This window comes from Musca autumnalis, unplaced genomic scaffold, assembly GCF_047663935.1.
Source record: "Musca autumnalis isolate F117 unplaced genomic scaffold, ASM4766393v1 scaffold_4, whole genome shotgun sequence".
NCBI lineage: Eukaryota > Metazoa > Arthropoda > Insecta > Diptera > Muscidae > Musca > Musca autumnalis.
The window spans coordinates 226,161,429-226,173,705 of NW_027411977.1; the positions used below are offsets into that span (position 1 = coordinate 226,161,429).

The 12,277-nt window shown below is 36.3% G+C and overlaps 3 protein-coding genes across 3 annotated transcripts in view; 1 reads left to right on the forward strand and 2 right to left on the reverse strand.

Annotated features, from left to right (window-relative positions):
* Nucleotides 1–1,421: 1,421 nt before the first annotated feature.
* Nucleotides 1,422–12,277, forward strand: part of brm (ATP-dependent helicase brm) — a 31,787-nt gene continuing 20,931 nt past the window's right edge. Inside the window, exons 1-2 of the mRNA XM_073985733.1 lie at nt 1,422–2,424; nt 2,781–2,860. Of these exons, the coding sequence (XP_073841834.1) occupies nt 1,797–2,424; nt 2,781–2,860 (708 nt within the window). The 5' untranslated portion in view covers nt 1,422–1,796. The remainder of the gene's footprint in view (nt 2,425–2,780; nt 2,861–12,277) is intronic.
* Nucleotides 2,879–4,399, reverse strand: LOC141403391 (uncharacterized). The gene is made up of 3 exons (XM_073985734.1): nt 3,716–4,399; nt 3,265–3,368; nt 2,879–3,194 (listed from the first exon to the last, which is right to left on the reverse strand). Exons 1-3 carry the CDS (start codon nt 4,196–4,198, stop codon nt 2,924–2,926), a joined length of 858 nt encoding a protein of 285 aa, XP_073841835.1. The 5' UTR covers nt 4,199–4,399; the 3' UTR covers nt 2,879–2,923.
* On the reverse strand, nt 9,971–11,648 carry LOC141403392 (inositol monophosphatase 1-like). The gene is made up of 3 exons (XM_073985735.1): nt 10,830–11,648; nt 10,661–10,764; nt 9,971–10,313 (listed from the first exon to the last, which is right to left on the reverse strand). The coding sequence occupies exons 1-3, from the start codon at nt 11,301–11,303 to the stop codon at nt 10,034–10,036; spliced, it is 858 nt and encodes a 285-aa protein (XP_073841836.1). The 5' UTR covers nt 11,304–11,648; the 3' UTR covers nt 9,971–10,033.

Here is a 12,277-nt window from a genome sequence, read left to right on the forward strand (position 1 = left end):
AATTTCTGCAGGTAAAAAATGGCAGAATTGATTTTTCTACTTTTGTTTTACGATTATTTCGCAATGAAGAAGAGAATGGACGAAAAACAGAAGAAAAAGTCGAACGCTGGCAAAGCTAAATTAAAAACTGTGAAATAAAAGACGAAAATTGATTTTTTATGTTTCTTTTTGACATTGCTGCCACCCAGCAAAAAGTTACCATCCGCGCATGCAGTTAAATCCCTAGAACAATTGCGGCTGGAGTACATCTTTTCCTATGAATTTTACAAGAGAGCGCGCAGCTAGGATGCACTCCATTTTGCTTCCACGGCACACAGCTATGATGCACTCCAATTTCGATCCAAATCACAGCCTTTGATGTAGTGTTTTGGATTGAGTTTAAATGCAGTCTAAAGATGCTATAAAATGCAAGCCATTGCAAATATCCCAAAATAAATAAAATACTTTGCTTATTCGCGTAAACAAGAATATTAACTTTATTACACTAATACTATGTTTACATTTACGAAATCCACTCGATTTCAACTGTCAAATCCATAGATTAAACGTCAAATGAAATCCAGATGAGATTTCATTTGACATTTGAGCTATGGATTTGACAGTTGAAATCGAGTGGATTTCGTAAATGTAAACTTAGCATAATACAAATTATAAAAACTCTCCATTAAATTTGATCATAACTGAGTTTACTTCCTCTGCTCTGCTTTTTGTGGCACCGCAACTGATATTGCTTCATCATCCAAATGGTTTTTCATTTTTCCTCCAACTCCAGTTCAGATTTCCAAAAAAACTCTAACTCCATCTCAAAAATAATTTGCGTCACGTGAATTACAGCAATGTTCGTATCTTTAGTTTGTATTTCATTATTTTTTTTTTTAAACAAATTCTTATAATTTTAGACACTCTTTCTTGTGTTCAGAAAAAAAGAGTGCGACTGTAGGGTTCAAAAAATTGGCTTGATTGGCTAGGGATCTATAAGCGAGTTCTTCTAAAATGTATCGAGCGGAGTGCATTTTTCATAACTCCGTGTAGACTGCATCGAAAGATGTATTGAAATCATAACTCTGCATTGCACTACTTCCAAACTTTTTTGCTGGGTTCCTACTCATGAAAATCAAAACAAAAAAAAACATATGATTCGGTAAGCAAGAGATAGCATGTCTTCACTTTATAGACAAACACAAGCGATAAATAGAGACAACAAGAGACCATTTGGCGAAAATTTTGACAGTTTACATTACAAAAAAAGTTGCTTTGTTGTAGCAATTCGCCGATGCATCTACCTTTGTAATTGTACCATGTGAGTAAACGAACACACCTATTTTTGTCTCTGTCTCCTCATCATTGTCTAATGTAAACACCCCTTAAGATGCACTGCATGCCCAATGCCGTTAAAAGAATAATTCGACGCCGTTACCGACATTATTCATACGGCTACTAACTTTGGACTCGCGTCGTTTTGTCGTGTTTGTGTCGTGCATATTTTGCATATTTAACAAGAAAAAAAGTATAATAAAGTGAATAAATCTAATAAAAAGTGTTTAAAAAACTAGATTGTACAATAAAAAGGCAAAATCCAGAGAGAATTACATGAAAAACAACCCAAAATTGTGTAAATAAAAACACACCCGACAACGAAAGCCCGTTTGCGGCGTTGTATTGCATTAGTGTGTGTATGTGTGTGTGTGTTGCTGTGGTACAACAACACAGTTACATCAATTATTGTTGGTTGAGGGAGAAAAAAAGTGATTTTAAACGAATTTTTGGCTTGAAAAGTTTAAAAATTGAGCTACAAAATGACTTCGCCATCACCGGCGAATAGTCCAATGCCACCACCACAGGCACCAAGTCCAATGGGGCCACCATCACAAAGTCCGGCTCCCTCACCCTCGCCACACAGTCCATATCCACCACATCCAGGACAACAGGGACCCGGTGGACCGCCGCCGGGTCCACCGCAAGTTCCTAGTGGGCCACCACAGGGACCTCCGCATGGTCCACCCCAGGGTCCGCCCCACGGCCCTCCACCACATATGCAGGGACCACCTCCAGGTCCGGGACAACATGGTCCACCGCCACCTGGACATCCAGGCGCGCCATACGGCCATCCCATGCAACATGGTCCTCCACATGGACCGCCGCATGGTGCACCACAACATGGTCCCATGTCTGGCCAGCAACATGGAGTGGTGACACAACATGGTCCACCACCTCCAGGTCAACATGGTCCACCCGGTGGTCAAGGTGGGCCACCTCAGGGTCCACCCATGAGTCATGGACCCCATGGTGTACCACCACATGGGGTGCCACAACAACAGCCTGGCGGACAAGGGGCACCGCCACCTCATCTCAATGGTCCTCCTGGTCAGGGACCACCGGGTGGTCCCCAGGGTCATCATATGCCACCACATCATCAGCCTATGGGTAAGTTTGCATTTTCTTAAGAACAATTACAAGAATAATTATGAAATTTTCATATCAGAGGGGCTTGTTGGTTTGATGACGATAATAGGTCTGTTCGATAACCCTAAAATTTGAACAAATGTGTACAAAACTTTTAAAAAATGATGTTAGATAACAAACTTGTTCAATAAAAAAGAACTTAAAAGTACTTGCAAGAACTTGGAGTTACTTTCCACCTGTTAAGTTATCGAATAGACCTAATGATCTCGTCGAATCACCTCTTGAAATCTCGAAAATTTCATAAAAATTCCCGGAGATCCCACTTAAATAAATTCCTTTTTTAGAAAATCTAACTAATGTATTTTTGTTTTTTAAAGGTCCTCACATGGGTATGCAAATGCCGCCCCAAGGTCCCAATATGCCACCAATGGGCTTTCAACATGGCATGCCACCAAATGTAAGTACAAACAGCCTATTTTATTTATAGTTTAATATATGATTTTATTTACATAATTTTAGTTTATTTAAATTCAAATTCTGTTATCTGATCAGCTTCTGCAATCAAGTTTTGCACCTGATTCAAGAGGTTCTCTGAACAAGCACATATCAAATCAGGTTTCATAATATTGAATACACCACCTTTCGTATGCTTAATTAGGCCACCAGCCTCAGTTAAAATCACCGCTCCACCAGCAATATCCCATGGCTGTAAATCCTCGACGTGGAAAGTTTGAAAACGACCACAGGCAACATAGCATAGGGTTAAGGCAGCACAACCAATGCCACGTGTCCTACGAAAGAAAAAAGGAGAAAGTTAGATTAAAAGAGAGGTTTCTTTATTTCGCAAAAAGTTGATTTTACCCTGAAGCATTTGAGGCCAACTTTGCCAAACGCTTGACATTTTTATCTCTGACACGTGGAGCATGAATGAGGGATACTTCAAGGGCCACAACGGCATTGTTGATCTGTAAATAGAATGCTATTAATATTGAGGGGCCTTTAGCACTTTGCGATAGTTAAGGAGAGGAAGATTTTTTCCGAAATAGCTATTACGGATCTAAGATAATCAGATCTTCCAAAAATACTACTTTTTTTTTGTTTACATTTCCTGCTCTCTTAGTCTATTTACAAATGATTTGCAATTTCCCATTATTGTGTTTAGATACCCCTATTTGTTTTATCAGCTGTGTTAGAACACAATTACTGACCTTAAAGATTAGATGCGCGACAAATATAATAAAGCATTTTGTTTGTTACTATAAAACTCCACAAAACCTTCCGATAAGATACCAAAAAAAAAAAAAAACCTTACCTCAGTAACTTTGCTAACGTGTATACGTTCTCCATTCAAATAGGCTCCATGACCTTTCCATGCCGAAAACATTTCATTCAAAATGGGATTAAAAACAACACCCACTACCAATTCCTTCTTCACAGCCAATCCCACCGAGATACAACAGTGTGGAATTTTATTAATAAAATTTGTTGTACCATCTATGGGATCTATAATCCATGTTGGATCATCTGTCAATTCGGCCAAACGTTTATTGGCCGCTGATTCTTCTTCGCCAATAATTTTTGACTCAGGAAATGCATCTTGAAATCCTTTAATCAAAATATCTTCAATTTGTTTATCGTATACGGTGACCAAATCATAGAAGGCCGATTTGACCTCAAAGTTTGATTCCGTTTTGTTGAAACCTTCACGCATTAGATGTCCACATTTGATGACCAAACTCAAGGCAACATCGTAATAACGTTTCAAATCTTCATCTGTTACAGGTGCAGGGGACATTTTGTGTGGCGGAATGTTTGTGCGTTTTTTAGTTTTTTTATTGAATTTTAACTTTTGTCTCCAGTTGAAAAAAACGTTTAAGTTGTTCGTCTTATTACGTATCTTTGTTATTCGTTCCTCTTGGCTTGAGTTATTTCAATAAACTAGAAGCGTAAAATGAAGAGTGAATATTAGTAATTAGGGAGAGTAGAAAAACATTCAATGAAATAAGTGAAAAAGAGATAGTGGGGGTAGGGTTGCCAATAGTAAAAAAAAAATAATACTGATGGGGACAAATGAAATCTCCACTTATATCCACTATTTTAGGGGCTCCACTCGATTTTATTTTATTATCTTTTTTTTTTTGAAATTTTGGCCGCTGATAGGTCTTGTTGTGCTGATCACAACGATATCTATTTTTTCGGAGTTGGGTTTTACTTCTCAAAATAAAATTATATTTATTTATTTATTCATTTATTGCGATTAAAGCTTTAAATAAAAATTGAAAAAATATAAATATTTTCGCTGAAGTCAAATACAGATAATGGCTTAAACCTCAAGTAAGGTCTACAAAATCACCATTTACTTCAGAAAGGGTCTATAGAAGCCGCCTCTACTTCAGAAACGTTATATAGAAGCACCCTGAAGCACCCTCTTTACTTCAGAAATGGTCTATAGACGCACCCTTTGCTTCATAAAGGGTCTATTAAAGCACTCTTTACTTCAGAAAGGGTATGTAGAAGAACGCTTTACTTTAGAAAGGGTCCATAGGAGCAGTCTTTCTTTTAGAAAGAGGCCATAGAAGCAGCCATTCTTTTAGAAAGAGTCCATGGAAGCAGCCTTTCTTTCAGAAATGGTCTTTAGAAACACCCTTTACTTCAGAAAGGGTCTATAGAAGCACCCTTTACTTCAGAAATGGTCTATAGAAGGAGCCTTTACTTCAGAAATGGTCTATAGAAGCACCTTTACTTTAGAAAGGGTCCATAGAAGCAGTCTTTCTTTTAGAAAGAGTCCATGGAAGCAGCCTTTCTTTCAGAAATGGTCTTTAGAAGCACACGTTCTTCCAGAAATTGTCTATAAAAGCACACTTTACTTTAGAAAGAGGCCATAGAAGCAGCTTTTCTTTCAGAAATTGTCTATAGAAGCACCCTTTCATTCAGAAATGGTCTATAGAAGCACCCATTCCTTCAGGAAAGTTCTATAGAAGCACCCTTTCCTTCAGGAAATTCTATAGAATCACCCTTTCCTTCAGGAAATTTCTATAGAAGCACCCTTTCCTTCAGGAAAGTTCTATAGAAGCACCCTTTCCTTCAGGAAAGTTCTATAGTAGCACCCTTTCCTTCAGGAAAGTTCTATAGAAGCACCCTTTCCTTCAGGAAAGTTCTATAGAAGCACCCTTTCCTTCAGGAAAGTTCTATAGAAGCACCCTTTCCTTCAGGAAAGTTCTATAGAAGCACCCTTTCCTTCAGGAAAGTTCTATAGAAGCACACTTTCCTTCAGGAAAGTTCTATAGAAGCATCCTTTCCTTCAGGAAAGTTCTATGGAAGCACCCTTTCCTTCAGGAAAGTTCTATAGAAGCACCCTTTCCTTCAGGAAAGTTCTATAGAAGCACCCTTTCCTTCAGGAAAGTTCTATAGAAGCACCCTTTCCTTCAGGAAAGTTCTATAGAAGCACCCTTTCCTTCAGGAAAGTTCTATAGAAGCACCCTTTCCTTCAGGAAAGTTCTATAGAAGCACCCTTTCCTTCAGGAAAGTTCTATAGAAGCACCCTTTCCTTCAGGAAAGTTCTATAGAAGCACACTTTCCTTCAGGAAAGTTCTATAGAAGCATCCTTTCCTTCAGGAAAGTTCTATGGAAGCACCCTTTCCTTCAGGAAAGTTCTATAGAAGCACCCTTTCCTTCAGGAAAGTTCTATAGAAGCACCCTTTCCTTCAGGAAAGTTCTATAGAAGCACCCTTTCCTTCAGGAAAGTTCTATAGAAGCACCCTTTCCTTCAGGAAAGTTCTATAGAAGCACCCTTTCCTTCAGGAAAGTTCTATAGAAGCACCCTTTCCTTCAGGAAAGTTCTATAGAAGCACCCTTTCCTTCAGGAAAGTTCTATAGAAGCACCCTTTCCTTCAGGAAAGTTCTATAGAAGCACCCTTTCCTTCAGGAAAGTTCTATAGAAGCACCCTTTCCTTCAGGAAAGTTCTATAGAATCACCCTTTCCTTCAGGAAAGTTCTATAGAAGCACCCTTTCCTTCAGGAAAGTTCTATAGAAGCACCCTTTCCTTCAGGAAAGTTCTATAGAAGCACCCTTTAATTCAGGAAAGTTCTATAGAAGCACCCTTTCCTTCAGGAAAGATCTATAGAAGCACCCTTTCCTTCAGGAAAGATCTATAGAAGCACCCTTTCCTTCAGGAAAGTTCTATAGAAGCACCCTTTCCTTCAGGAAAGATCTATAGAAGCACCCTTTCCTTCAGGAAAGTTCTATAGAAGCACCCTTTCCTTCAGGAAAGTTCTATAGAAGCACCCTTTCCTTCAGGAAAGTTCTATAGAAGCACCCTTTCCTTCAGGAAAGTTCTATAGAAGCACCCTTTCCTTCAGGAAAGTTCTATAGAAGCACCCTTTCCTTCAGGAAAGTTCTATAGAAGCACCCTTTCCTTCAGGAAAGTTCTATAGAAGCACCCTTTCCTTCAGGAAAGTTCTATAGAAGCACCATTTCCTTCAGGAAAGTTCTATAGAAGCACCCTTTCCTTCAGGAAAGTTCTATAGAAGCACCCTTTCCTTCAGGAAAGTTCTATAGAAGCACCCTTTCCTTCAGGAAAGTTCTATAGAAGCACCCTTTCCTTCAGGAAAGTTCTATAGAAGCACCCTTTCCTTCAGGAAAGTTCTATAGAAGCACCCTTTCCTTCAGGAAAGTTCTATAGAAGCACCCTTTCCTTCAGGAAAGTTCTATAGAAGCACCCTTTCCTTCAGGAAAGTTCTATAGAAGCACCCTTTCCTTCAGGAAAGTTCTATAGAAGCACCCTTTCCTTCAGGAAAGTTCTATAGAAGCACCCTTTCCTTCAGGAAAGTTCTATAGAAGCACCCTTTCCTTCAGGAAAGTTCTATAGAAGCACCCTTTCCTTCAGGAAAGTTCTATAGAAGCACCCTTTCCTTCAGGAAAGTTCTATAGAATCACCCTTTCCTTCAGGAAAGTTCTATAGAAGCACCCTTTCCTTCAGGAAAGTTCTATAGAAGCACCCTTTCCTTCAGGAAAGTTCTATAGAAGCACCCTTTAATTCAGGAAAGTTCTATAGAAGCACCCTTTCCTTCAGGAAAGATCTATAGAAGCACCCTTTCCTTCAGGAAAGATCTATAGAAGCACCCTTTCCTTCAGGAAAGTTCTATAGAAGCACCCTTTCCTTCAGGAAAGATCTATAGAAGCACCCTTTCCTTCAGGAAAGTTCTATAGAAGCACCCTTTCCTTCAGGAAAGTTCTATAGAAGCACCCTTTCCTTCAGGAAAGTTCTATAGAAGCACCCTTTCCTTCAGGAAAGTTCTATAGAAGCACCCTTTCCTTCAGGAAAGTTCTATAGAAGCACCCTTTCCTTCAGGAAAGTTCTATAGAAGCACCCTTTCCTTCAGGAAAGTTCTATAGAAGCACCCTTTCCTTCAGGAAAGTTCTATAGAAGCACCATTTCCTTCAGGAAAGTTCTATAGAAGCACCCTTTCCTTCAGGAAAGTTCTATAGAAGCACCCTTTCCTTCAGGAAAGTTCTATAGAAGCACCCTTTCCTTCAGGAAAGTTCTATATAAAAAACCCACGTTTTGTGGCCTAGAAAATTTATTTAAAAAATCCACGTTTTGTGGCCATAGGAAATTTTTTTTTAAAAACCCACGTTTTGTGGCCTAGAAAATTTATTTAAAGAATTTTTTTCAAGGCGTGGATTTTTTAAAGAATTTTTCAAGGCGTGGATTTTTTTAAAGAATTTTTTCAAGGCGTGGATTTTTTTAAAGAATTTTTTTAAGGCGTGGATTTTTTTAAAGAATTTTTTTAAGGCGTGGATTTTTTTAAAGAATTTTTTTCAAGGCGTGTATTTTTTTAAAGAATTTTTTCAAGGCGTTGATTTTTTTAAAGAATTTTTTTCAAGGCGTGGATTTTTTTAAAGAATTTTTTCAAGGCGTTGATTTTTTTAAAGAATTTTTTTCAAGGCGTGTTTTTTTTAAAGAATTTTTTTCAAGGCGTGGTTTTTTTTAAAGAATTTTTTTCAAGGCGTGGATTTTTTTAAAGAATTTTTTTCAAGTCGTGGATTTTTTTTAAAGAATTTTTTTCAAGGCGTGGATTTTTTTAAAGAATTTTTTTCAAGGCGTGGATTTTTTTAAAGAATTTTTTTACAAGGCGTGGATTTTTTTAAAGAATTTTTTTCAAGGCGTGGATTTTTTTAAAGAATTTTTTTCAAGGCGTGGATTTTTTTAAAGAATTTTTTTCAAGGCGTGGATTTTTTTAAAGAATTTTTTCAAGGCGTGGATTTTTTTAAAGAATTTTTTCAAGGCGTGGATTTTTTTAAAGAATTTTTTTCAAGGCGTGGATTTTTTTTAAAGAATTTTTTTCAAGGCGTGGATTTTTTTAAAGATTTTTTTCAAGGCGTGGATTTTTTTAAAGAATTTTTTTCAAGGCTTGGATTTTTTTAAAGAATTTTTTTCAAGGCGTGGATTTTTTAAAGAATTTTTTTCAAGGCTTGGATTTTTTTAAAGAATTTTTTTCAAGGCGTGGATTTTTTAAAGAATTTTTTCAAGGCGTGGATTTTTTTAAAGAATTTTTTTCAAGGCGTGGATTTTTTTAAAGATTTTTTTTCAAGGCGTGGATTTTTTTAAAGATTTTTTTTCAAGGCGTGGATATTTTTAAAGATTTTTTTTTCAAGGCGTGGATTTTTTTAAAGAATTTTTTTCAAGGCGTGGATTTTTTTAAAGAATTTTTTTCAAGGCGTGGATTTTTTTAAAGATTTTTTTTCAAGGCGTGGATTTTTTTAAAGATTTTTTTTCAAGGCGTGGATTTTTTTAAAGATTTTTTTTTTCAAGGCGTGGATTTTTTTAAAGAATTTTTTTCAAGGCATGGATTTTTTTAAAGAATTTTTTTCAAGGCGTGGATTTTTTTAAACAATTTCTTTCAAGGCGTGGATTTTTTTAAAGAATTTTTTTCAAGGCGTGGATTTTTTTAAAGAAAATTTTTCAAGGCGTGGATTTTTTAAAGAATTTTTCTCAAGGCGTGGATTTTTTTAAAAAAAATTTTTTCAAGGCGTGGATTTTTTTAAAGAATTTTTTTCAAGGCGTGGATTTTTTTAAAGAATTTTTTTTCAAGGCGTGGATTTTTTTAAATAATTTTTTTCAAGGCGTGGATTTTTTTAAATAATTTTTTTCAAGGCGTGGATTTTTTTAAAGAATTTTTTTCAAGGCATGGATTTTTTTAAAGAATTTTTTTCAAGGCGTGGATTTTTTTAAAGAATTTTTTTTCAAGGCGTGGATATTTTTAAAGAATTTTTTTTTTCAAGGCTTGGATTTTTTTAAACAATTTTTTTCAAGGAAATTTATTTAAAAAATCCACGTTTTGTGGCCTATTCAACTTCACCTCTTGTTGTTTTATTTCTTCATCATGGCAACCCTAAACACACTCGCAAAAAATATTGCATTCTCTCTTGACGTTTGAGAGCCAAAAAACTTTTGTTTTGTTTGTTTTCTCTTGCGGAATGCAAATTGTCAAAAGCTCAATGAAAAGCTTCACAACGATTCCCACTTAAAAAGTGGGTAAAAAAACAATTGTGTAAACAAAAAAATTAACAAAAAATAAAAATTATCATTTTTTTCAATATTTACAACAAGTTTACAAATAATACTCTTCAAATTTCATCTCCACCTCCCACAGATTTCTTGCCATCTGCCTTACGAATTAATGATTCAATCTCTGAACGTAGCTTTTCTGTTCCGGCACATATTAAGTCCGGTTTCATGATATCAAATGCACCACCATATGGATGTGTTACCACACCTCCCGCCTCTTTGATTAACAAGTAGCCAGCAGCACAATCCCATGGATACATATCTTCAACATGATATGCATCTAAATTACCAGCAGCAACCATGCACAAAGAGTCCACAACACATGAATAGGAAAGGAGTCTGTAGGGAAGAAAGGAGGAAAAATTAAATGAGTAGGAAAGGAGTCTGTAGTGAAGTAAGAAGAACATTTAAATGGATTCGCTGTTAATTAAATATTTAACCTAGGCCAATGACTGTTGCTTTGTCAGGCATCATGTGTCGGTTTATGAGGAGGTTATAAATTTCAATAATTTAAATGAAAAAAAAAAACAAATAACAATCAGCAATCTTTTATTTGCCCACAGATTATCAACACGTTATGATGGCCCACTTAGAGAGGGAGTTTTATTATAATTATTACCCTGGCAAGTGGGCACAATAAAATTTTACTGTTTATCTCATCACGAATAATCTTGCCGCCGCCTTACCTTCTTGACTGGGCTGCAATATAATAAATCCTTTTGATGTGCTTATCTCTTATATCGGAGGCATGTAGTAATGACACTTCATAGCCCACATTGGCATCATTAACCTGCAATGGGAATATATCAAATTACAAAAGAATTTATTAGATTTATAAACATTTTCCATATTTACCCTTTGACAATCACTAACATGTATTCGTTGCCCATTACAAAATGCCCCCTGGCCCAATTTGCTAGTATAAATTTTCCCCTGAGCTGGGGTATTTACAATGCCCAAAACAATTTCTTTGTTCACAGCCAATCCTATGGAAACACAGGTATGCGGTATTTGTTTTATAAAATTCGAAGTACCATCAATGGGATCTATTATCCATGTGGGATCATTTGTCAATTCTTTACAGACATTATCATTCTTGGCGGTATCTTCTTCGCCAATAAATTTATGCAGAGGATATTTCTTCAATATTTCTGACCACAAATAATCCTCAATACGATTATCATAATCTGTGACCACATCATAGAAATCACTTTTAATATCAACACGTTTGCTGGCTTTGTTATAACCTTCCATTAAGATTTCTCCAGCTTTCAGGGCCAATGGATAAATGAAATCATACAATTCATTAATAAGTTCTTGACTGGCCATGTTTTGGGGGTTTGATTGTTTGGAGTTTTTTTCTGGTGGAGTTAATTATCAAAAAATTGCACTTTTTGCCTTGGATTTTTATCAAAATTGCTTTGCTGCTGCTGCTGTTCTAATAATAAGCTTCCCCTCACTCAGTTAGGCAGTTGGTTGTCTTGTTTCCAACAATGCTTTGCAAACACTGACAAGATTTTTGATACACTGAGTTTTTCCCTTCGAATTCACAACAAGTTTTTTTGTTGTTGTTATTTCGTTCCAAACGAAATCTTACATCTTTCAAATCGCTTTTATGGGTATTTTGTTTTGTCTATGTTTTTTGTTCTCCCTCTCTTACCTTTTTTATGAAGTGAATATGTAATTGTGTAGTTGTCTTTTTGGTACAGGGACGTAGCATTAATTAGTTGCCAATTTATCTTAGCATTTAGTTGGAAAACTTGAAATTAATGTCGCAAACAAACCTATTGTAGTGTCACATTAAGATTCCGATTAGAATGGTAAAATCTCGGTTGACAAAAAGATATCGTCTCAAGAGACCTTGACTATTTAATAAATATTACATCCATTCTAATCATGCATTGTCAGGTCGTAATCCCTCTTTTCTAACCTCACATTTTATGCATATGTTTACTTTAGGCGCTCCACCTGGATGGTAGGTTTCGGTGTTCTGATCATACTTGTATATGGATGGCTTGTTTAGAGGAAGTCCACAATTTCCAAGATACACATATTTCATTGTCAAAAGTGTTTAATGGTCTCTTTTTTCTAAAATCACTCTTTATACGCAATTTTAGTTTTGGCCCTCCACCAGGATGGTTCAGAAATTTGCACCACAGGTGAAACTTTTTGTTCTAAACGCACCTGCATATGTCTTGCTAGGGAGAAGTTCACTCTTTCCGAGATATAAACTCTTTCATCGACAAAAGTCTTTAATGATTTTATAGACCCTTTCTGATAGAAACAGGGCTTCCAGAGAAACT